This window comes from Hyalella azteca, unplaced genomic scaffold (assembly GCF_000764305.2).
Source record: "Hyalella azteca isolate HAZT.00-mixed unplaced genomic scaffold, Hazt_2.0.2 contig2189, whole genome shotgun sequence".
Classification (NCBI taxonomy): Eukaryota; Metazoa; Arthropoda; class Malacostraca; order Amphipoda; family Hyalellidae; genus Hyalella; species Hyalella azteca.
In genome coordinates, this window is record NW_025932473.1 from 16,099 (window position 1) to 43,458 (window position 27,360).

General features: G+C 38.2%; 1 protein-coding gene across 1 annotated transcript; it reads right to left on the reverse strand.

Moving 5' to 3' along the window:
* Positions 1-552: 552 nt before the first annotated feature.
* Positions 553-26,991, reverse strand: LOC108668032. The gene is made up of 6 exons (XM_018155159.2): positions 26,376-26,991; positions 21,831-22,099; positions 20,872-20,984; positions 20,117-20,164; positions 13,821-14,086; positions 553-3,353 (listed from the first exon to the last, which is right to left on the reverse strand). Exons 1-6 carry the CDS (start codon positions 26,702-26,704, stop codon positions 3,155-3,157), a joined length of 1,224 nt encoding a protein of 407 aa, XP_018010648.2. The 5' UTR covers positions 26,705-26,991; the 3' UTR covers positions 553-3,154.
* Positions 26,992-27,360: the final 369 nt, after the last annotated feature.

Genomic DNA, 27,360 nt, shown 5'->3' on the forward strand with positions numbered 1-27,360 from the left:
AATTTCAACCGGTCGATTTTAACCACCTGGAAAAGCGAACATTTGGGCGGCAGCACAACAATCACAGTCTATACTATATTCGGTCAACTATTAATCGGAAACGAAAGTCAATTTTTGATGACTTGCGTTAATACCTACAATATATGCCGACGGTGAAATAAAATTTCAAGTTTTCGTTTCGATCAATAAGCATATCTAATTTTACGAGTACTGGACGATTTATAGTAAATATGTACATATTTGCTCAGATCTAATACCCCTAAAAACACTCAATCGACAATTTTACGGACCCGCCTGCGGACTCGCGCAACTGGGACACTCATAATTCCTTCAATACTTAACGGATCTGCATGAATTGTGGAATGTGAGTATTAATTATCGATACGCTGCCGCAGGAATTATTACAGAAGTTTACATGAATTATTTTTTAATTAAAACCAATAAACGTATTTTTTAAGCAACTGGGCCGCTCATAATTCCTTCAATACTTAACGGATCTACATGAATTTTGGAATATGAGTATTAATTATCGATATGATGTCCATAGTTATTTAACAATCATTTTTAAGGTCCGTACATTGACTACTTTATTCTTACCCAATCAATACATAAGGAAACAACATAATGATGTCTTGTGTAAACGGTGTTGGCTGACTCGGTTCATTAACAGCTGCGACTGCACAACTTTTATGCCTTCATGTATTAACTGCCACAATTCGCATGTCACTACTCACAAACATTTTCAATTTGGTATTCAAGACTAAATAGAAATATTAAAGATATTTTCACTCCTATGTTACTACCAAAAATTTTGTAACGGAATCCAGAGGTGAGGTAGCTTACGATGGGCTGGGCACCACGTGGCACAGCGACGTAACGGGCCTCCCGTCGTTAGGTTGACTGGACATCAACGTATGCCTGTCGCGTACCTTTTTTGGGCTCACTATACTAAAGTAAGAAATATGAACGAGTCATTTTATCCAAATTGTGACATTTTCTTACCCTCAGCACAAGCAGACGCCTCAATGATACTCTTTTTTGCCCGGGCCAAACTGAGTCAGAATGACCCAAACAAGGGCGAAAATGGCATCTCTTTTTTGTGAAAATTCTCAGTCATTTCTCCGTGCATATAGAATTACAATTACGTATTCCTGGCCACCAATGCGAACACTGAGGACCTTACACTACGTTCCTGAGACTACAGCAACACTGTGATGCAAGAGCTTCAACTACCGTTAATTGTAGAGTGAAAGAAATATGCGCACTGGAATAAAGGGTTATGTAATTTATCAAGGCAGTTCTCTCAATTAATTAGGCTTAGTATTAAATGCTCACTCACTGTTCAAATAAGATGGAATGATTTTCTGAGAGACTCCTTGCTTTGAATTAAAAGCAAATTTAAACTAAACATGTAAAATCCTAATTCCTCAGCTCGCCATTAGACACAAATTGAACAATCAGAACAACAGCACGAGGTGCTCCAAAAAAGCAAATCGGTCGAGTGACGCACGAATCGTTGATATACTAAGCAGAAAAAAGTAACCATCAGAACTTTCCTAATACAAACGAATTACCAATAAAAATATAAGTCTGTATGGTATAAAATAAGGCAGAGATTTTGCTGATGCTATCTTTCTAGAAACCAATTATTTAACTTTCAAGCTGGCCTCGCTCGAACTAAATAATGCACACAAGTTAAAAAGTGAATGAGAAATGATACATGGAAGATATTTTGTATGATAGCAACCATTATCGAAGTTTAACTTAACTTCCTTAGCAGGGCGACTGATGATACATGTAAAATGAAGATGATGCAGCTAGTTCATGCAAAATAAACTGACATTCAAAGACTGGAATAGTTAGGAACAAAATATTCCTTACACACGATGATTTCTACTATACATAAATAATTTGATTTTCAAACTGTTATTCTCTGGTAATAAAAGGAACACCTTGATAGAAAAACGATACAATTTTTTCATTCAGATTGCACTGTGGTCAAGGCCCGTGATTCTTGTTCCGACATCCGTGACCACGGAGAGCAAGTGGAATGTGGAGAGGTGCTACTGCATGAGACTCTAATGAAGGCTCGCATGAAATCAATTTGCCAGGAACTGTGAAACTTGCCAATCAGCTAAACATTTAACCTGAGTATCTTATGAACATCAGAATTACGTTGGGTCTAAATGTATAAATTTTCAACAAGCCGTTCCTAACCAGTATTGTTTATTTGACATTAGTCAGCCTTCAAGCGGCAAGTAAATTTTTTTACACGAGATATCTTTGGTTCCACGACATCAACAACCTCACACGGAGAACGAGAAAACATCCATGCAGCACCACACTTAACATTAAAAACATCGAATTAACACAACTCATTCTTCCTTAGAAAGCTGTAATAAAAATAACTCACTTCTTTATACGTATATACTCTCCTTCAGTAAATAAAAAGACTAGTCTTTATTACAAAATAAGAGATGCCAAATCAACAGCATTTTGAATAAAACAGACTTCCTTGCCGTAAAATTATAGTGTTTCATTAGTAACAGAAGGAAAAAATCGAGATCAGTCAGTGTTTGATGTCTTAGAAATATTATCCCTTCCAGATAAACCGGATAGCACGCAGCCAAAAGTCCTACATAAAAATCACTGCCTTGCTAGAAGCAAACTGGGGAAAGGCCTTCAGAGCGTTTATAAGGAATCGATTGCAGTGCCACAATATTGGTCGACCTGCAACGTCAAGTATAACTTATAATTTTATATTATTAATAAACAAAATTTGTGTCAAACACATGCTTTGTAGCAAAAAATGAGAAAAAAACTCTTCAATTCGTCAGACGATTAAAAGATTACATCCCGAAGCATTTGGTCATCGCATCCTATAAGATAATGGGTATTGACGCATCCAGGGGCATGAATATCATAGCATCCTAGGAAAGTAGGAATTATCGCATCCAGGGCGTGAATATTGGTCATAGCATCCTAGGAAAGTAGGAATTATCGCATCCAGGGCGTGAATATTGGTCATAGCATCCTAGGATAGTAGGAATTAACGCATCCGGGGAATAGAATTTGGTAATAGCATCCTATATAGGATAGGAATTAACGCGTCCAGAGGGTGGATACTGGTCATGGCATCCTATGATAGTAAGAATTATCGCATCCAGGGCGTTGGGTTCCTGAGGACAGCTTGCCTGCGGACGCCCCACTTCTTGCACGTACCGTACCAGTTGTAGGAGGAACACATCTTCTTCTTCTCGAACACGAAGCACTCGGTCGCCACCACGTCGAAGAATACGCGACCAACGAGGTTCGCCGCGCCGCTGTTCGAGGACTTCAGACACGTGCGGAATCTGCGGAAAATGCAAATAGAAGCTGGATTCACGGCTGACACGAAGTGAAATGAATAAGAGTTTTTGCCCAAAAGAATTTGAAGGGAGCGATAATTCATGAGTGTTTCGTGATGTACAACACGGAAGGTAGTATTTGGGTTACATCCCTAATACTTTGGGTTAGCAGTATCATAGAGGCACACGTACGATTCTAACCCGATTTTCGTTAAAGTGAAAGATTGAAATTGCGATTACAATTTCTGAGAAAAATCGTTCTCTTCATCCTGTTGCATCATTAAAATGCGCATCATTTTCCCGACATTTTTCTGGACAATTAGATAACATCGTGAAATTGTAAAATTCACATGTCGTTTGCTTCCTTCAGTACAACAATGTCACCTGAAAGTTGTGAAATTGAGCCCTGAATATCATTGTTTTGCAAGGACTGCACGCATACAAATGTACGGTAGAAATTCGCGGAAATTCTAGAAATTCTTCAACCTTATCATCACCCTATTAAAAGCTCACATTCTGATCAAAAACTGTGCATGGAATAAAGCTTTTCGGTGGCACGAGGAACGTTTCACGCCAGCGATGCGTTCAGGGGCTGACAGATCAATGATAGAAATCCGTTATGGCGTGAGGCCTAATCCTGGAATCTTGAATTGAACCTAACACTTTAACTTCCTTACGGCCAATAGATAGAAACTATCTGGATTGTCTGATCCGAGTAGCGTGAAATTAAATCCTTGGCTTAGATAAAATTCCTCTAAAAGCTCGCTGAAAATTTTCATACTGTGACAGCCAATATTTTTGCATCTACAACGTTGGGTGAGAATCCTGCCTTGTTGGGCGCTCCATCTGTTATTGAAAAAATGTTTCAGTGGCCGGATCATGACACACTTGAAGAAATAACTAATAATTATATACATATAATATTGTTAAGACTGGAATCCAACGCGGTGATATTCAAAATAATTCTAGACAATATTAAAACTTCAAATTTCTATGGCATATGTTACAGATTTCTATAGACTGGAACACTACGCACAATCATTGAGTTTTATATACTGCATTGCATTGGTTTTCATGCGAACTTTTTGGCACAAATGGTAGAGTAGCCACAATAGCCATGCACATTTTCGTGGTTTATTTTATGATAGAGCGAAACGTTGGCGTCTTCTAGGCAATTGAGAGTTATACACGAGATTCATCTTCAAGGCCGTAGTAATAAACGAGGCTCCTGCAACATGTTGACATGAACACTGAACCGTTAACAATCACCAACGATTAAATAGAGTTCAATTAGTTGTTTATAATAATTTTAATGTTATTTTTAACTTATTACGAGGCATGTTTTTAAGTCAGTACCGTTTTGGAATTAAAAAAGACGTGCAAAGATATAGTAATAATTTTATTTTTACGTAAAAGCCTGTACCTTAATCTACTTTTCAACATAATTTCCGTGAATATTTAGGCACTTGTCATAACGTGGCACCAGTTTTTGAATACCCTCCTGATAAAATTCTGCCGCCTGACTTATTAACCACTGCATCACAAATGAAGAGTGCAGTGTGATGCATTTGATGCATCAAGTGCAGTGTGATGCATCATACTGCATCAAATGCATCACACTGCACTTGAAGAAACACGTGGGCGTTCGGCGTCTTCAAGACGATAACGAAGCAAAACATTTGTGATGCAGTGGTTAACAAGTCAGGGTAATTATATCAGGAGGGTATTCAAAAACTGGTGCCACGTTATGACAAGTGCCTCAATATTCACGAAAATTATGTAGAAAAGTAGAATAAGGTACAGGCTTTCATGTAAAAATAAATGATTGCGATATCTTTGCAAGACCTTTTTAATTCCAAAATGGTCCTGACTTAAAAACATGCCTAGGATATCAGCCAGTTCACGCTGCAGCTGACGGCAGTGGACACACTCATGCGATATGCTCAACAATTCATGATTTGATGACCGCTTCCAGTTTAGAGGTAACACTGATATTGTGAACTATTTTCGAGCGTTAAGCGCAAAGTTTGTTCGATATAACTTGTGTGCCTTCGTGAACAAATTTGGAAGTAATTGTGAAACATCAGTAAAAAGTGCACGGTATCGTCGCGTCTGTTGTAATTATTAGAAGCAGTCTGGAGCTTGTATGATTAAACTACGAAAATAAAAACATTTTAATGCGATGGTAAAGAACAATTGGATGGCGAAGGAAAAACACGTTTAACGCCAACATTTCGCAATCGCCGCTGCATATAAACAGTTTCGAGTGCATAAATAAGTAGGATTTTTCATTAAAGTTTAAGTTTTTTATATATTTTTCCATAGGGCATCGCAGAAGAGACAAAATACTGTGCAAGGGCACCGATCCGGTTAATGAGAGCAAACACTACCCTACCTCCATCAGCAATATATACTTTAGGTAGGAGTACTATTTTAGAGAACAGACTTCGTGAACATTTTTAATTTTTAACGAAAACAGTTCAGGAGTTTCGCGTAGAATGCAGACCCGGTCTAGAACAAACCTTGACTCACAGCTTTTTCGGCAATTTTTAAAATTATAGTTTGGCTGTTTCGCAAATCACAACCTTGGATTTCCCCTGTCCTAGCTGTGACTAGACTCCGCATCTGGCCACCCCATGCATGTCGCCCTAAGGCTGGGCCGCGACGGAAGCGAATTCTTCGTATCGACTTTCCGCTCGACTGCGTAGGTTCGATCTTCTTCGCACCGCCGGCGCCATCGAGCGCTTAAAATACGACGGTCAGCGCGGGCGATATGTGATGTCCGATGAATGCGGCCACCGGCATAACTTATGAAACCAAGAACCGAAAATATCCTCCAAGTTGCTGCGCACGCCAAATGCGCTAATAATGCATAAAAATTCCCGGTTCCCAAATTCTTATTTGTACGTTAAGGTAAATTGCATGCTATAGCGACACACATGATCATGACAGAAAACCACTATATCGCAACCTAGAGCCTTTGAATAGAAGCTCTATACTTGATGCTGAATAGAAGTTCTAATTCAATGCAAGATGTTAAGATTTGTGTTATCATCACAGCTAATAAATTTCATATACACGATGGTTATGAAGGATTTTAGCATTAAATAGCGATGGCGAAGACTCAAAATTTCGAAATGCCTGTACTCTTTATGTTCTCGGGCACAAAAGCATTAACATACGTTTGTGAACACGCGTAAGTTTTGACCAAGCATCAATTCATTTCAACAATTGCATTCGATTGCTCGATCCTAATGCTGGAGAGACTATTTTACCACTGTTTCTTCAAATTATTAGAAAAAGGTTTCAAAATTTCACTAGCTACAATTTATTTCAGTCGAACCTCCCATTCAAATAATTGCATGCTAATTTCACTCTAGATTATCTCTAATTACGACCGAGTGAATTGCGTTGCATGTTACAGATATGATTGTTTAATGTTTATGTATCGCCAACGACGCAGTGGACCCTGCACCATGAGTCTCATTGAGGCACTTCAATGTATGAATAAATGCAGTCAGATGTCATGCGTGTTACCCGGGTGATGTCTAGTATATTATTGAGCGCAGTTGAGTGGTCTTCGCTCTCGTCGCGCTACATCAGTAAGTCAGTTGAGGGAGGGCTTCACTGAATTTACGGCTATAAGTTCCTGCAATTAGTCTAAATTAATGCGGAAAATGCGATGTATGAAGATACAATACCTAACATATAATCTCACACGCTTTCAAAGCATCTTGCATGCACAGTTCCTACGACTGCCTCCGAAAATGCAAACAACCATGACGAACTTATCGAGAATGCCAGCGTACATTGCTCATTTGAAAATAATGAAGCTTCTTGAAGATTTTCTTTGCAAAAATACGAGAACCCAAAAACTTTCACACTCTAATGATGCATGATATTAGAGCAACCCTTATAAAGCAACTAACATAAATTTCGAGAAATAACAACGAGAAATAACAATATTGAAGGTCATACATTTTACAGAAATAGAAGGTGCTTAAATTTACGATCGGAAGCTCACAACGACGAAGTATTATAAATAACAAAAAATGAACGCAGAATTAAGAGATCCATGAACAGATGTGAGCCGAGCGAAAACCAATAAAAAAGGTTCGTTGCAGTTTAGGGCATCAACAGCCACCATTTACATATATCGCGGTCAAGTCACCATAGCATATTGGAGCCCAGGCTTATGTCATGTTTCAGGGTTAATATGCAGGAGAAATAACTGTGTTTATCCTTCCGCATTAAATCTGTTTTTTGAAATTTATCAACAAATTCTGCGCGAGTAGTCGACAATTAATAATTATAGCATAAAGATTAATTATTATGCATCAACAAGATCGGCGCATTCCTTGTCCAAAAAGAGTACTGCGCTGCCTGCTTGGCCTTGCTGCGTTGGACCTCAATAATACACATTCTATTGCAATACTCAAATATCGTTGCGAAATAATAATTATTTAACTCACTTAATATACACAATTTAGGATTGAGAAAATGTGATGTGAGTTTAAAACATTATCAAATTAAACAGACACCGATGGTATTTAAATTTCTACAACAGGCTAGATTGTGGGAATGCATATAGCAATCACGCGTTGACTCGCTGAACGAAAAGTGGAGTAGTCTTCGCGGCGCATCACCACGCGGTCCAAACAAAACAAATATATTTAATAGAATAGAAGTGCCGGCACTGAAGAAATAGACGCATGGCCAATTGGTTGCTACCACGCATCTGCAGATATCTACATGAACAACAGCTCAATTATCCAGCTTAATTAAACACATGCAGTGCTTGAAAATATTTACACCGTAGATTTGGCACATTGCTGCTGCGTCTAACCTTAAGATAACATGGAATTATGGCTAAGTGTTAAAACAAGCAATGACCAGTTCGTACCAGAGGTTCCTAGGAATTGATGACATGCTGGATCTTATATATTAAATTCTAATTAAGAGAAAGAAGGCTAGGTTTTTCTTGCAAAAACGTACACATGTCTAAGAGAAAATAAATACAGTGCTCCGTGGATAACATACTTTTCATCATGACCTCTTTTAAAAAATAGATGTTTACGAATAATATGATGACATTTAGACCCCAAAGCAAAGTGGCGAGAGGGCCATATTCCGACAGGGGAGGAAAGGGCAATGAGTTCCGCAGCGCGCACGAGGCAGGAGACAGGTTCAAACCCCAACAATGACGGAGAATACCTCAGCTCTATAGTCGCAAGCTTCTGTCATAAAAGGGTCGATACAAGTTTTTTTAAGGATTTTAAAAAGGTTTTATTACACACGAAAGAAACAAGTAATATATTAATAATAAAGTAATATATTTCTAATTGCAATAATCAACATAATTTTTAAAATTAAAACGGGACGGTATGTATTTGCCCAACTTTGCGGAGTAATATGCAATTATTGTTCTAATATTATATCCGAATAGTGAATCAGTAAAAGTTTGATATGCTGTAAACAGTTGGCACCATGAAATTGCTCAATAGATTCAGGATGACTAAGTCGTGTAAAAGAATTGTTTCCAAGAAGGGATGGTTCCGAATCTTTTCAAAACAGTCCACATGCAGGTTGCATAACTGAATGCGGGATCTCAATTTCCTTGCATAATGTGCAGGATTTTTTCATTGTCTTTAACGTTCCATAGTCGCGGTCAGCATATTTTTACATCCAGGGAAATAATATATTTTGCGTAAACTGCGCAAGATTTCGACGACTGCGAATTGCGAGCTGTAATACGTTCTCGCGATGTAGAAGGAATCAAAGTAGCTTTCATAAATCGTCAGAAATTGATGCTTATGACAGATAATGAAACAAATGAATTGTGCGGAAATTGGATAGTGACTTTTAAGGTGGGTGCACAAACAAAGATAGAAGCGAGTGACTTTCCTCGAACCGTGAAAAATCGCAAATAATAGGGTCGTGTTCAGGCTACTCAGAGTTGCGACAACCCAGATAGCATCGAGATGGGTCAAGTGACACCCAGTCGTTGCTGCACTTGAAGACACATCTGGCGGGCAGCGTCCTACTTATGATGAAGAGTGAAATCCATCTTGTTGTTGTTGTAGTGGTTACAGTATCAGGCGGCTGAGCGGCGTTCTTTTTTGACGATGACATTCAAAAACAGGTCCCACGCTGCGGTGGTGTCATAATATTAACAGGAATCGTGTAGAAAAAGTGCTGAGTACGCTTTTTTAGGGTATTAATATTTTTTAGAAAATATTCACCGTGTTTTTTTTTTCATTTCAAAACGTTACTAGCTGGTATTAAAAACATTATTAGCGCACAAGAGGTTTTATAGTTACTCAAAAAATATGGAACGAGGATCTTCAAAACTCGTTTTTTTGGCAGCTGCTAAAATAGTCGAAAAATTTCCCTGTACTCTACGGTCCCAAATGTTTACAGCATAAATTTTTAGATGTGACACAGATAATCTTTACGAGAGGTAATCTTTAGAACTCTATTACGGCTCAGTAAAGGCCGCATGTTTTGCAGATGCTGCTGCAATCTCTACATAATTTATGACTTATAAGATAGTGAAACGCTAAGATGTAATAATAAAAAGATTTACGCTAGCATGTTCTTTTCAAGTCTCGCTACTAAGTACAATGCAAATAATTTATATAAATATCATCGAGCTAATTTATTTGGTGGCGTGATTCATTTTAGAGAAAAATTGATAACATTATTTCACTTAGAAGTCCAATTCAACAGAAGTTTCTTACAAAAAGTCTTTGTGAAGCGAGATAAAGTCGATGTCTATCAATAAAGCATAACAGTATCATTGATCGTGTATAGATTTGTGGCATAATGAGCAAGCCATTAACAAAATACTGCACATATCGCAGTTACAACTGCAGTACTGAGCTTATGTCTCAGGAGAAAAAAGTCGTAATTGAGTAGGCAGCGGAAGGCCAATGCTTCAAGGATACGCTTGAACCAGCGGCCCCCATCACAGACTCAATGCAGAGATATACTTTTGCCTACAGGCAAAATTCCAAAAAATATCCTAAGCAGTATTGACATGGTTCTGGAATACAGATATTCAATTTGAATAAAATTGTCGTAAGTAATTATTATGGGGCGATGATCTTAAAGCAATTCATCCCGACACATTAATTTGAAATAATACGATATCATTCGAGTAGCCAAAATGGCAAGTTTCTGAAACTAGATTACAAACAGTTGTTCGATCGTTTTTCGTAAATTATGATAATAAACGGTTGTCACAACACAAAAAACTTTGGTGTTGTGACTTTTTCTGTTTTATCCTTTTTATTTTTTCTCGTCTCATTCAACAAGAGTAAAACGGTTGTCACAACACGGAGTGTGGGTTATAAGGCTTTTTCAATTTTCAATAGACTTTTGAAATGTTCGATACGATTCGTAGGAACATTCTGTTATGACTACTGTAAAACTTCATGAAAGTTTTCTGTTCTTATGGCAGTCAGTCAAACAATGAAATTACATCAAACAATGATGGTCGTCTCATCAGCCTACTCGTGTTTCGATAAGAGTCGAAGATAAGCGTGGTGCGATCAGCATCTAAACGGAAATCTGTCTGATGTCAGACGCAAGAATTATATATAGCTAATAAATGGGGCGGAAATGTAGTGACCTTGTTGTTCTGCTCAGTTTAAGCTTATTTAAACAGGAAATGACAGATTCTCTTTCTTTCATGTCTTCGAATGTTTCCAAAGTTGACGCGGATATGTGACGAAATCCAGCCCTGACGTCGACCAATAGGAAGCTTGTGCGTGGAGGTGTGTCGTGGGCGTGTCAGCCAATGAGAGGCAGGCAGACGATTTTTTGTTACATTGGGCGCTGAAATTGTTGGTCATGTCTGGTGCCGTACAAGGAGCGTCCGATATTAGCATGGCATAATACATTCGAGCAGCACAAGACGAGAACTGCGCAGTTACTAGAGAATGAAACGGAATCATAGGTCTTGCATAAAAAGAAATGATGGGGTCTGGGGCATGAACGATGTATGCCCTTGAGAAATCATTGGACGAAAAAAATTATATTTTCGCATAATTAGTGCGAAAATATATCAATGAATCGTGATAGAAAAAATTTTGGAAAATAATTCTAGTTCCTCCTCGGTTTCAGATACAGCGATGAACATTTGTGATCTTAACGCAAATTACGCACGATCGAGGGGTTGCCGCGAGCACTGCTGTATTGGTTAGTTTATTTGGTAATATTAATGCCGTGTCGCCTAATTATTTTGTCTCTTATTCGCTCACAATAAATCGGTCAATTGTAATTTGTGTAAAATGGCACAAATGCCCTGCAGTTCAGATTGCATACTGCCAAACTGGATCAAGCAATTTGTAAGCAGTTTAACTCATATTGATTGAGTCCAAAGTAATGTGGCAGCGATACAAACTTTTTCCGTCAAGAGATCGTCGGTCTCAGACGAAAGAAACGTCAGTTTGTCAACGTCTTATTAGAAATAGAACCGCGGCTTTTTAGCCGGCTAATTTGCAGCCATCACGCTTACGAATCAGATGATCAAGAACAAATCAGCTGATCGAGAAGCATTTCACCGAAACTTTCAGTCACATCACCGCGCTCACTCGAGACGAGAATTCAAGGTTGTCGCACTCGAGTGATGCAATTCGATCGGCATTCAACACCGTTTCACTTTATGATTCTGAATGTTCAAATGTAACAAATTACACGTATTTACGAAAAATTCCGGTAGGAAACGACATTCATTATTACCTTATAAAATTTATGGCTGAGCAATTAAAATGGGAGATGTTTGAATATATTTTACGTTATAAGGGCCAGAAATGTCCCAAACCCAAGCTTGTAGTATATGATACCAGTACTTTAGATAAGGATCAAGTATGCGCTCAGCGCCGGCAACTTTCAGCTTGACTGCCCCAGCTTCTAAGTACATGATTCGTTTTCCGAGGTGAATCTATATAACATACAATTGAGATAGCTGGCTAGATTTCTCATTCAGACAAAAAATTATAGATTTTCTGCTGATAGAAATTGACGTGAAATATTTCAAGCAAGGGTTTACAAAATATAACTCAGTAGAGTCAGTACTCACTGTAGTGAGTGACAGAGAGCGCATTTTCTCGTCAACGAAAACGTGGAAGTCACGGACGGACATGACGAGCGAGTCACGGACGGAAATGACGAGCACAATAGCGCCTTTTTTCCATAAATGTGGAAATGCGCTAAAATGACCACAAAGCGATACTTCGCTCATCGCTGTAGGAACGGTGCCTGGCTTTTAAATTTTTTTTATGGTCAATTATTGAGCACAAGTCGTCCGGCATGGTACAAAGACCAGGAGGCACGGTCCTCGAGTTACGAAGTCCTTTCCTTTGACAAATTAATTTCGTACCTCGTTAGATAGTTTTATGTTAAAATATTATTCTGTGTTTTTAATCGATACGCGCTAAATAAGGTAGCTGTAAGAAGGTGGCATTGGAGGTAGTAAATATCTCATGATATCAGAAAGTAATTAAATATATAAACTAATTTTTTCGATTTTTAAACTAAAATTGATTTTTAACTAAATTAGTATGGTCCACGTCAGTGTATCCCAACCTCTTCTCGCAGGCCAACGTGGTATAGATAAAATTAAGAAAAAAAACTTATATACATTGAAAGAACAGAAGGCGAGAATAAGTTGTATACAGATTCGTAAATCACCACTGCCTCCGTGTCTTGAGAAGCAGCTACACGTGTTTTTGCTTCATAGTTTGCGGCTCCAGTGACGCGATTCGTCATCTGTATTCACGGTTGCTTCAAGTATCCCGTTGATCTTGCGCAACATTTTACCCAACTTCCCTGAAGCTTTATTCCAAAACATCTAAGGAGTTAGTGATAGAGTTTACCAGACCCGTTGACGTCAGCGATAAGGTCTCGAGATAAGTTTAGCTGTGTGGATACTGCATGTGCGACTAGTAAAACTCTGATCGGTGAGGGCATCACAGTGATGTCACCTCATGTTCGAGTAAAAGGCAGATATTTTGACCACTGGTTCCACAAAATTTCTTTAGATATTACTAACTTCCAATACCTTCAGGGAATTTCAAGTCAAACCTAATCAGAGTCACAAAAAAAGCGGCCTAAATACCGCGGGGTCTGGCTTAATCACGAGTGGCCTTATAAAGAAGCCACGGCAGCTTGCAGTATTTGATTTTTAAGGTGAAATGACAAAGAGAATAACAACGAGAGGCGTACGCCTCGCTATAGAAGATTTCACTGAATGATTTGCGTATAATGCAACGTACATTGTTCATTAGTCTAAACGTTTCATTCGAGAAATTTTTTCAGATTTTGGAAAGGAACGAATGTTATGCATCGCTTTAAGCCAAATTTTAAAATTTTCAACATAGGAATAAAGACGTGGTATAAAATCATGGACCAGATAATCCTGAATCAAACTTAAGTATTTTAGATTATCGTTATAAGCTTAATTCTTACCTCATATCGCAGGAGCAGTGACTGTAGGTTTTCATACTCCAGTTGGTGAGACCGTACTTGGTCTGGAAGGAAGTGATGGTATAGGGGCATACGTGGTCATGTTCTCTGCAGCAGTGATCTGCTCCCATGTGCCCACCCAAATGAGCAAAATTCTGCGCCGTGTTACCCACGCCGCACCATTGGGTGTTGGGGATCATAAACACTGCTGCCAGAGACCTTCGAAATCTGCTGGATATCAGACAAATAGCCTGAATTTCTTGGGTATTCGGTCACAGTACAAACTTTCGGATGCTTTCTAGCGTGACAGTTTGCTTCAATTGTTCGTCGTGATGAGGTATCTTGTGTTCAGAGTTGACGTGTTTCTATGTGGGTCGTTATCGGTGCTGAGTGAGAACCACATTTTTGATGATGGGTCGTGGTATTTTCCGGAAGCTCATCCTTACTGCCGCCAAGAACAACAACCTTGACCGCGCAAGCCAACGGTGAGAACGCAAGTCAACAAGGATAACTTGACACGTCACCAGACATTGCCAGACAAGCATTCAGATCCCGAATTTAGGTCACACGTCGTCGATATTATACATTCCACCGAATGTGTCGAACTCCTGAGTTGTGCACTCACCTTTATCCGGAAGAGGAGCATGCGGAAGTTTATTCTATCCGCTAACTAAAATTCATGCGGAAAGCACACCAGCAGTCACCAATGAGACGCCTTGCCATCCAACTAATTCATGCAGAATGTCACTTACCTAGTGTCACACCCGCAATGCGACATGGTGATAAAATTCGAGTTGAAGAGTCCGAACTTAGAGGAGAGGGAAGGGATGTTCCAGGGGCAGTAGTCATGCAGCCTACAGCAGGCGTCGGCGTCCATGTGGCCTGACAGCTCGAGGGAGGACGAGGCGCGGTGGCTGTGGCCGCACCACAAGGTCCCCGGCAGGATGAACAGGTCGGTTAAGCTGCGGCGTGCCCTGATAAAATATTCCGGGCCCCATGCAGTTTAAGTTCTGTTTTTAGATCGATTGGTGTTCTAAAAATACGGTTTATGTAAAATACACATTCAAGCACTCATCCCCTTCCTAATTTATTGACCAAAACGCGCGAGGTTCCATGAAAACATTAGAACGTTATTTTTGTACTGTATGTTAAAATTGTGGATAAAGTTATGACCTGCTCAAGGGTTTAATAAAACTTTTTTTATTCAATTCCGTGGCCGTATCATTTACATTTTAGCCAAAATACAATAACATAACCAAGTTAAAGGGGCAAACAAAAACACAAATTGTCACCAGGGTTGTGACAGATCATTGATGAAGCCATTTGAGAACTTTAACGAATCGGATTACTTCTAGTGTTGATTCTTCATAGTGATCGCTGTAGTCATTCTTGACATTTAAGAAATCACCAATTAAAGTGCTCTCGAGTGAAAGTTAATGACGATTTGTGGGCAAAAATAAACAAAATATTTAATTTCACCAGCTTCGATTAACAACATTGGGTTGGTTGACTTCTTTTCTCGATTTGGTATTGTAATGAATCCAGTTTATAACTTATTCAATATTGATTTACATCATATTATATAAGTGAGTCATAGAAAAATTTCTGGACTAAGTAAACTAAATCAAGTCTCAACACTGGACGGGACTCAAGTTTAATGCTGAAAGTTACATTAACCTCATTTCATGGTCTGAGTTTTGATCAAGAAAATGACGGAAGGGGAAGTGACCGAGATATGTTATACGATGTTATATTTCCATGATGTTTGAAATGTGCGAATTCGAAGAAAATTGTTAATAATAATAAATAATTTCATTGTTAAAACAATAAATGTATTGATAAATAAAAATTTCAAATAATATTATAGTTTATATTATTAAATTTAAATGGTTAGGCAGGAATTTTCTTCTGGCAGGAAGGAAATTGTTAATATTAATAAATAATTTCATTGGTAAAACCATAAATGTGTTAATAATTAAAAAATTAAAATAGTATCATATTTTGTATAATTAAATCAGTACGGTTAGGCAGAAATTAAGTTTATTCAGTTGTATCGTGCAGTTAAAACAAATTTTATCTGCATTCACTTTCCGCGTCATTAACATTATTAACTGAAAAAAACTGATTACATTTATTAGCAAAACATAATGAAGAAAGAATCAAATTAAATTTCAAGGCCAATTTGAATCCAAACAGCTCAGAACAAGTTAAAAAAATATCACGAAAGGAAAATTAAATGCATATAGTTGTAATCTTTCGAGTTCCTGTCCATAGTATATCACTTCAATCAATATGTATAAAAATGATTATATATTACAAGTGGGATTAAGAACATAGGTACAGTTCAATTAAGATAACGCTAACAGTTAAGCAAGTCAATTGTAAGAGAAAAAGAAGGCAAAGAAATTAAGTCAATAAAGAAATCGAAGATGAAGTTAAAGGTCACAATTTATCCCAGTGATTAATATTTTAACCGCTGTGAGCATCTAAATATTTTGTTTTTTGAACGGACTTTTGAGGTAGAAATCTCATTTAATTTTTAAAAGGTTTCCAAATTGGGCGACAGAGGCTAAATGTGGGCGATAAATGCTCATTGTGAAGAGTAATATATTTTTTTTTGCAGCGAAGATATGGTCTTTAAACGTTATGACGGGAAAATGGACCCGATTCCAAATAGCCTTGGTCAAGATTCCATGACAGTGATTTCATCTTTTTTGTGAGACAAATTAATGGAACGAGGTCTAGCCTTCGCTTGATAGCGATAAAGCCGTATAATATAACTACGTGTCATTTCAATGGATTTCGTCCAGTCAGGAAAAGGATAGAAGCTATGATGCGGAAGAGGACAAAATGCTGACTCCTGACAACGGGCCATCAGGTTTTGGGCTGACGATGCCACAATTTTGATTTAATTATAAAAAATGAATTTTTTAGAAAGTTTTTATAGTGGAAATGTTATCAGGATATGTCCATATCATACACTGAATGCATGTAATGCCTTGCTTCTATGAGAAAATTTTACGTGCGCACTCATAACTAACTGCAGTGTGTATATCGACACTTTTATTGCAGGTAAACAAAAAATTGAATTACAACTGCTGTTCTATATTATTGATGAGGAAAAAGAACGAGCGAAAAAGAATTGGTACGTTTTTTAGTGACTCGCTTTCCCAAAGGTTTACCACCGAAATCTTGTTGGAGAATACGAGAATAAATGCGCAAGTACGTTTCAAAAAATGAAAGGTTCGGGAGTTAAATAGTTCAAGTGAATTAAATAGTATAAAAAGAACTAATTCAAGTAGTAAATGATACACGCATAACAGTACAGAAAACTTATCGACTTGAATGTAAACGTAATCTACACAAGAAGTATTGGAACAAAAAGTTTTCATTATTATCCTGTAATTAATTTTAACATTTACTAATTTTTTTTATTTTTTTAATTGATTTGTAATTAATTTTAATATTTTAACAAACTTGAGACAGCAAAATAAGAACCCCAGCTCCCACATTTGTGTTCGCGAAAACAGTCATGTGAACACAATGTAGATTGTCCGGTTTGCAATTAGATATAGAAAAACAAAAACGAAACGTGAATCGACCGCAGAGAAAGAATAAACATAACAGCAAACAAAGACAAAAAATACATAAAGAGGCTCTTAAGGTTTAAGTCGGTAATGTTAAAAACAGAAATTGTCCTATGGAGACTTTAGCAACTCGTGAAATACGATGATTCTCCCAATATAACACGTTAATTAAACGTATACTGTACTTCCGACGAGGTATCTGACGTTGGAACAACGTGTCAACTAAATCAGCTCGTAATCAACGTTGTTTCACCGTCATTTGCCTGGAGACGCGTTATAGTTATCCATGGATTCTATGATCACAAAATGGCATCGAGTGCATGCAGGATACCAATTAACCCCCTTAGAAATTGAATTGAATTATCTAGCGGCATACTTGTTGACAAACATCAAGACAATATAATAAAAAAAGTAGTGGATTAGCAAAATTATAATGTTGTATTTTACGGTGAATATGTGATAGACAGAAGATACCTCAGGCCGAGCTTCATCTAAGGCATTCCGGTCAGTAGCAAAGTTCAGACCAACACCAAAGCCCGCAAATCTAAAAAACTGTTAAACAACCTTAAAACAATAGAGCGATGTGCAGTGTGGAAGCTTGCAAGCAACTTTACGAGCAGACGATTGAATTTTATCAACACAATATCCAGACAGGGTTAAATTAAGCCATAGTTTTCCTATACAGTGACATATTCTTTCTAAGGAACGCTTTTATCTTCGTTTTATGTTAAGCCAATTAGCAATTAGGCTCTGTAGGAAATAATACCAAGTTTACACTGATTAACTGTTGTTATTAAATTTGCTTATCGTCAAATGCAAGAGTTATTGAACGAGAAAATTAGTTCAGTAACGAATAAGCCTATGTTTCTTTTTACCCTGAATCCGTGAAAGATTTAAATTCCGACCATGAAATTGAACCTTTCGGCAGAAAAATTCTTCTAAAAATCAAGAGGAATGAATGTTAGTAAAAGTTATAACGCTGCTCGCATCAATTGAGTGAAGCTCACACCAAACCGTATCGTTCAACCATTAAAAAGAAATCCATATTAACTTCAACCCAAAAACTGTGCCATGAAAATAAGTGCAATTTACAGAGCTTACCAAGAGACGCAGGAGGCCGTGCATGGCGGTTCGCTCAGACGGTCCTGCCGTGACCATGAAGCCTTCAATCAAAATCCATCCCACACACGCTCAGTCACACGGAAAGTCGTAATAAATTTACACGGTGTTACATTTGTTTACGAAAAAAACCCAGATGACGAAATAATTTCAAACACGAATCATTTTGGATAAAATAGATAATTGCAATCAAAACTGACAAGTCCAATTAACAACGAGCGTGAGGTGGACATCACAAATGTAAAGGAAAGAGTTACTTTATTTCCATCACCAACAACGAATAAGCGAGACGAGTCAAATGACTATTAAGGAACAAGGGATTATATCTAGAAACGTTCAACCCCACATTATGAGATTGATTCATTAGATGGAAAAATAATGTACTAGGTATTTGGCAAGTTCGATCTGAAATTCAATGCAAAAAACAACTCTATATCGAAAGAACCACGCTCTTATATTTATTTCAGAAATTCTTGCCCATACCTTGAATGTGAACTCATTTTAATGCGTGTTTATTTTAATTTAGTCTACTTTAACTTCAAGTATGGTTTCTAAAAAATTTTTTGTTGACTTAAAATCCTTGGTCCCGAAACATCAATGCACGATGAACAGCAAGAATTGCGACCATTACAAGAAACCAGCAGCCAGAGTTGTTTTGTTGTGACAGTCAGTAGAGCTTCCTGGTGCAGTGTGTTCGCTTGGAGTGAGTACAGCATAAATGGGGAACTTATTCCTTGTGGTTGTTCAGTACATAAAACTCTCAAGAGGAAGGCCTGCATGTTTGATGTACAAGTGTAAACATTTCTTGGAAGCTTCTGAGAACATACAAACACATACCACCATAATACTGTAAATTGCACGCTCATTGTCTCACAGGAACTTGAATAGTTTATTAATTGAAACTTGAATGTTTACCAAAACATTAATTCTTTTCAAGTAGGTCAATATGAATCAAAATAAATGGTAAATTCGACACTTTGAACTGTTGAAATATACAATAATTGGTGAGTCAATATTCTTATGAAATGTGGTCATGTGCTTGTGAGTGGAAGAAATGTCAACAACGTCAGTGTCTGTATAAAATTCTGCATGTATTATATCAAAGCTAATTCGAAGATAACACTTAATCATTAAAACATGAAAATATTTCATGGTTGCATTCACAATATTCGGTAGTCTGTTGATCCATTTTTTTCAAGAGACTACCGAATTTTTTTTTATTGTTTTTTGTTCAGTAAAGACTAAATTCATTAAAGTGATCAAATAACAAAAGTGAGCAGTGTATGAAAGTATACAATTCAAGGCAGTATCAAATAATCAGGTAGATTTCTAAGTATGAGGTCGCCCTTATGTTTACAGAAGGTAAGCGTCGTGATGATAACAAATGCGTTCCAGTACCCTTGTATCTAACATGTATAAGTTAAGCCCATGGGTGTCTGTAACTTAACTTCAGCACAGCAACAACAATAATTTAGTATAACTATAATAAGCGTAAAAAATCATCCACTTGTTTCCTACCCTAAATGCATTTAATTGTCCTGCCATTGAGAATCGAATTCACAATTGCAGGAGATCGTTGTAAGATTATTTTACGCGCTGATGCCTGAGAGTTCGCTTCACAGCATTCAGGTGCCGTTTGCACTGCAGACCCCAACAGACATGATGTCAACTTTTTTGTGTATTATACTTGATTAATAACAAAAATTGTGTCGTAACTTGTCTCTATTAACAAATTTCATCCAAATCTTGTCTTTATTTTACCGAAAATTGAAAAGGCGGGGCGATTAGCACGCGGCGAAAAAAAAACAAGTATGTTATATAGTGTCGTTAGTCAAAGATTCAAGCAATGAAAGTCAAGAGAAAACATTGGAATTTACAGTTCTATTTACATACGGTTCAGCGGCCTATGTTCGTTAATTATATAAAGCTACTTAGATTGCATTGCAAATATACTTGAGAATGCAAATGGTTGTTACAAATTCTCTCTGTTTATTTTGCATATTCTTAAGCAATGTTTCTATTTTTTAATTTAATAGTGATCAATATTATTTGGTTTAGCGAATGAAAGTAGGTCGATCAATCTCGAAGTTAATCATGAATAAACATAATACTGAACCTGACCAATTTCAAACAGATCTCGTGAAACTGACGCTTGCACATGTTTGACGAAGTTTCATCAATTGAAAACAGACTCGAAGGCTTGCACGGATGCATTGAAAAGCAACGTTTGGACCTGCATTGCGCGAACCAATCAGGGATGAGTGTACCGGATAAACATCCAATTTTATGAGGGTTTGTTAATTAGTGAAGGCTCGTGGATCTATAGAAGAGTTGTTTATCTCACGCACTTGACGCTTGAGGGCGCGCAGGTTGGCGAGAGGTCTGAGATAGCGATGTACTTGTGGCAGCGACCGCACGCGTCTGAAGTCTGCCCAACGCCAGTCAGAGGAGTCCGAGTCTGCTAAGCAACGAGAATAAATAATACACGTTAGTTTCTTCGCAAATTAAACGATGGGTTTCATATTTTAGGAAATGATACATACTTCGTGATATTAAACTCTTATTGATTTGCAATCGCCTCTTTTAAATCATGGTTTTCCCTCTTCAGCAGCTGACGGTGTATCAAGTGGAGCGGCTCCGGCTATATTTGTATATATTTATGTCGATACCAATGCAGTTCACGTTACATCAATGTTGATATCAAAATATGAATGAGAAAACAGATTTATTTTCCCGTAATAACAATGAGGAGTCTAAATTACCATTTCAAATGTGGTGTAAATAATTAATTTATTACTCGGTACAAAGTTGGATATCAGTTTCTTTTCATTGTGTCAGTCGCAATTTCTTTCCCGTATGAGTTGGCCCGTAACTTTAAAATATTCTAAATTTAGATAACTCGCAATTTGGGAGAGCAAACTTTTGATCGGAAATTTAACTGAAAGCACCGTGATTCGAAATTCGCAATCTGAGAATGTTAGAACCTTAGGCATCTCATAAGTTATTTTTATTTACCACGAAAAATAACTGTACCTGTGTTTAAACTCCTAAACGTATATGTGTGCTTTCGTGATAATATTCTTTCATCAGCTTAGCTGATAAGACGCACTTTGAAATTATCGAAAGTAGTTATTAATAAATCTTAAAACGATATAAAACCCATCACACTGATTATACGTACGTAATTACTAAACTAATTGTAGTCTCGGGTACATACAAAAAATCACACTAATTATACGTATATACGTACGTAATTACTAAACAAATTTTAGTCTCTGAGGAACATACAAAATTTTCCAGCACTCACCACCAACGCTCCTGGCTGTCATAGAATCCTCGCGAAATTTCTTCATAAATTCGTTGACTTTAACCGGGTCCTTCTCGACTCGACAGTCCCGCAGCCGCAAGTGTGGATCTTCAGTCGTGTGGTCGGACGAGGTGTAGTCTGTAGCGTCGTCTATAAGGAGAGACGTGTCCCACAGCGACATGTCGGACGTGTTCAGAGGAGGAATGACGCCCGTGTACACAAGGTATACCAACTGCCTGCCGTCGCTAACTTCCCGCAAAACCAAACCGCTGAAAGCACAGAACATTCAGGCGTTAATAATCACGTGGGTAAGTTAAAAAGGGTGCTTCAACCAACCATAATCAGAGTGACAATTTGCTTATACGCACCTACACACATTATTATTTGTACAAGTAGGATTTCAATAGGAGACGAAAAATTTCCCAGAAAGTACTACAGATGTAAATGTTTAGGATCACAAAGAATTCATGAAAGCTTATGGTGAATACTTGGTAATAATCTACAACAATAGACTACAATCTACAACAATATTTGGGCACACAAAACTTATGCGTTACTTAAGAAAACCTAAGTCACACATACGCTTTTCGATATTTTCAAAATAAAGTGCAATTAACTCAAAATTTTCATGTTTACAAAAGAGAAGAGAAGAGAAGTTAGACGTAAACAGCATAAAGGGCTGTTGGTGAAAGTTTCGCAGTGGTTTTACCTGCATCAAAAACGCTGGCAGTCACGAAAAATTTATTTTTTATAGAATTCCATGCAGAGACGGCACGACAGTGGAAATATTCAAAGACACCCGATAGTTTAGGCATGAATATTGTCCTTTCTCCTAACGTCCGATCGTTCTTCCCTAGCTAAAGAACATTCATGAGGCATCCACTATTGTAACGATACTATATTAGGACGATTGCTGAAATTTTCAAGTCAATATCTGAGAGTTTAATGCACAAGCATCTCAAGTGAATGAAGCCAATTTTTCGCTTATCACCAAACACTCGAGATATTCGAGCGTTGATCGAGCAGCATGTCATCCCACTTGGCGGTGACCAAGCAAAGCTCGGGCATACAAAACCGTTTGAGGATTGCGTACAAAATGATCCGCGGTTATTTGGGCATTTATTTGGTCGGCGTTCTCATTCTTAGGCGCATTATAAACACATATATTGCTTTATTCCATTTTGAGCGCATTTTCTCATTTATGGAAAAAATGCACTATTTTGCTCGCCATGTCCGTCTGTCTGTCTGTCCGTCCGTCCGTCCGTCCGTGACCTCAAGTTTTCGGCGACGAGAAAATGCGCTCTCTGTCACTCACTGCAGTGAGTAACATCTATATAGTATAAAATTCCACAGACAATTGAAAATAATATCGTATTATCATACGATATTATAAATTATATTATCGCATTTGCATTTATTAATAGATCATTTAATTGCGAATATTCATAACCATAATCGGCAAAGCGCTGGCGTTTCTAACTCCAGCTGCAAGTGGATATAGTTGCCGGCATCTATCCAGGGTAAAAATAGAATAGCAAAAGTGAGGCATTCTATATATACGTCCATTCAGCAAATGTTGTAATGTTTTTAAACAATGTTCGTGCCGTTGCTGACGCTTAGGGAAAATCGCCAGTGTTGGGAAATTCCAGCGGTAGCAGCAACAAATGTCAATACCGGCCTATAGGTTTGAAAGTAGGCGGGTTTCCCCGAGACTGGGCGGGATTCAACTAATGCCAGAAAAAGTCGAAAAATTCATCGATAATTTTTTTTCACAGCTGCCGGTTACTTCAGCAATAAATCAGGGTCTAAGCGAGAAAACGTTATAGCGGTAGTCAAATTTTCATCAATACCATAAACATGATTAAATCATTTCTTGCACGACTGTTTACTGACCTGACAATGTCACAATAGTTCACATTTTATCATTGATCAAATACGAAAGATAAATTCAAATTTCGACAAGAGGAGAACTAGCCTAAGAAATTTTTGCTTCTCAACTCTTTCTTGAAAATTATCTGGGCAATGATTTTAATACCATGCTCACTCATCAAAATTAATGGGTCATAATCTCCAAATAATGACACACCTGCTGCGTGTTGCACTGACGCGACCGTTTTTCGCGCTAAACTGTGTCAATATGTCCCAAATAAGTGCGAAAGTGCATGAATGTTTGGACAAAGTCTCATCGATTTCTATGAGTGTAGAGACCTAATGACGGCCCCTGTAACAGCAAGAATATCGCGCCTCTCCGCTGAGCTGCAGCTACTTTGGTGTGGCCACGTACGCGAGATGGTCTCAGTCCTGATCAGCAATAACGGCAGCGAATTGCTTCATACTTTAATAAATGCGGTTGGCAAAGTTCTTAGAGATTACATTTTTATGAATGTCCAATTAAGTAAATTTTGATGACTAAGAAATTTAGGATCAAGTCGTCAATTTGGTTCAGATGTTTTCCTGGAAGATCTGAAAGTATATGCAAGTACTGCAAGCAAAAAATGATTGATGTTACAGAAATAAAGTGGATGATGTTCGTTCGCTGCTTATTAAACATGAATGTTTGTAATTATGCTGGTACATATCATAAATATTAGGCAACTGAAATTTGTATGCAACAAAAAAACATTTGTGATTAAAAAACGTCCATTCTACTATAAAAACAAGGGTTTTTAAGCTAAATTCTATAAAGGCGCCAAATACAAGTAAAAAATTATTTGTGGATAAAGAATGTGCACTCAACTATAGAAACAAAGGCTTTTAAATCAAATTCTATAAAGGCGACATATACAAAAAGCATCGCGCAGGGCCATGTCTTTAAAAAATCGTGGTTTAAAAGGTCACTGGAGACGGTCGAGGATCAGCACAACTTTTTGCATGATGCTGGGATGTCCAGAACCCGTAGGTCTGTCAAAGTTATTAGAACCCGTAGATCTATCATGGCTATTAGAACCCGTAGATCAGTCAAGGTTATTAGAACCCGTAGATCTGTCATGGCTATTAGAACCGGTTGATCTGTCAAGGCTACTAGAACCCGTAGATCCGTCAATGCTATTAGAACCCGTAGGTCTGTCATGGCTATTAGAACCCGTAGATCTATCATGGCTATTAGAACCCGTAGGTCTGTCATGGCTATTAGAACCGTAGGTCTGTCGTGGCTATTAGAACCCGTAGGTCTGTCATGGCTATTACAACCCGTTGGTCTGTCGTGGCTATTACAACCCGCAGGTCCGACGTGGCTATTACAACCCGTTGGTCTGTCGTGGCTATTACAACCCGTTGGTCTGTCGTGGCTATTACAACCCGCAGGTCCGTCGTGGCTATTACAAAAAGCAACTGTACTTTCCCTTGAGACATGTGTAAATTCTGAAGGTGATATATTTATATTAAGATGATTCATATACGGTAATTTCCATGCTTACCTATTTGGTTAGGTACTAGCAAACTAACGAGCGACGCGTTGTTTCGATTGCGATGTTTTGCCAGGCTTACTGAGGAGTATGTCATGTGTTCCAAATGTTATCAAAAGAAAATAAGCTCCAACATCTTCATGTTATTCTGTATAAGATCTTGACGCCAAATTGATGTTGTTTTATGAAGTTCCCATGTTAAGATATATTTGGATCACATTCTCTGGCCCTCTGTACGTTGCCTCTTGGGTTCATGGCCTAGAACAATGGGATTGAAGCGCATGTTTTTTGTCTTGAAGACAGCATAGCATTCAGACTCTTGACTCCCAGGCAATATTGTTGTAACCGCAATTCCTTTAGTATAAACCTCTTCTGTAGCCGTGCAGACGGAGTTTCTTGCAGGTGGCGTTGTTGTTCCGGTCTTTATTCTCTGAGTATGGAAGTGCACATGAATTCTTGTTTTTGAACGCCAGTGTTGACACTGGTATTTCGTTATAGCTTTTGTATTGGGGTGCATCTACCAAGTAAATGCGTAAGAGCCTGGGTACCTGCAAGACTCAGTTCAAAACATTAGGACTATAATAATAGATTGACGTACTTATATAGTCATCAAATTGAACGAAGACGTTCTGATGCAGTAAATCTGTGAATAATTTAGGATCTTGAATTATATGGCAAAATTGTAGGCAGGTTTTTCAGGGGGAGAAAGTAAAAGTGTTGTTAAATACCAACAGGATTAATGAAGCATCTGCAAAGCAGACACGTGATCTAATTGTTAAGCTAATTATTAATGTTGGTTTCGTGCATCAACGCACTTCAAATTAAATTATCGTTCCTTGTAAAAATTTTTACGGTAGAAGATTGCGCTAAAAATGTGAGGGCGTGTGTATGGATGTATGAAAAAAGTTCAGCAAACTATAACATAGAACAATATTACAGATTTTTCTTTTACAGCCGCAAAGGGTTGCAAACTTTATCGAGACACAGTGCAAATCATTGCCAATGTGCACACTGCACAGTGACGCCTAAAAGTGTTGACATGAAAATTTCAAGAGAGAGCGAATATCCCTCTTCATAATGAACGTCATACAAAGCTTCATAATTCAATCAGCAGGAGCCCATGCCTTAGTTCTACACTTACTCTGGACTGCCCTCGGCAGGTCCCACGAAGGTTTGCTTCGCGCTGACGCCGTTGAAGTGAAGTCTAACTTCGTGCTCTCCGTCGCTCATGTCGTCCAAAGCAACAAAGTTACGAGGAGGTCCACGCCTCTCCGACCGCCTCACGCGACCTTGCTCGAGATTACGAGCAGAAATCGCCTTATCAAGAGCCCTATCTAAGCTTCCTTCCAGGAAGGATCGGTCTGATATGGGGCGATGGCTGCTCTCCCCGATAGCCACAGCACTTTCAATCATGAACACGAGAAAATAAATTGAAAGAGCTTTAAGAAACTTCCAGTAGAATTTTGTCATCGCTGTTTTTTCAGACTAAAGCGTTGACGAGTGCGTAAACGTTATTTCGAATAATGTGACCGTTTTTTCGCTCTATGTTTTGCAACAGATGCAAGATAATTATTCAATTAACTTATATCCCGTGATTCCTCCCAACGAGTCACAAGCCCCAGTGTAGTGCAGCTTATGAATGTTCGAGATGGCTACTCAGTCTGTAAAATATTAAACGTTCTTGAAAGCCTTAAGGTCGTTGCGCTATCTTTCCAGTTATAGCGAGCTCTGCTTCTTGACGCGTAGCTCACCACAGACACAAGTCAAATGACGCCAGGGCCAGTGGTCGCGGTCACGGCTGCACGTGGCCAATTGCCGCAGGCGCTTACACGTAGTCGTCCTCCACAACACTAATGCTATTATGTCTTTTTGATTTGATATCATTTAATTCACACACAATAAACCCTATGCAGAGCGAGAATAACTCCCTATCGAGGTTTAGAAATAACACATTGAAATAGTTCGTGGAGAAAAATATATGAGTGAATTGCAAATCTTGTGACATTCGGTAAGCATCATGACGTCGGATGGTACGATGGGGCGGAGCGACTCATCGCGCGAGAGCGACAAGAAACCGTAAATTCCTACCTGTGGAGCGGCCTAGACATCCTAAACGATGCAAGAAA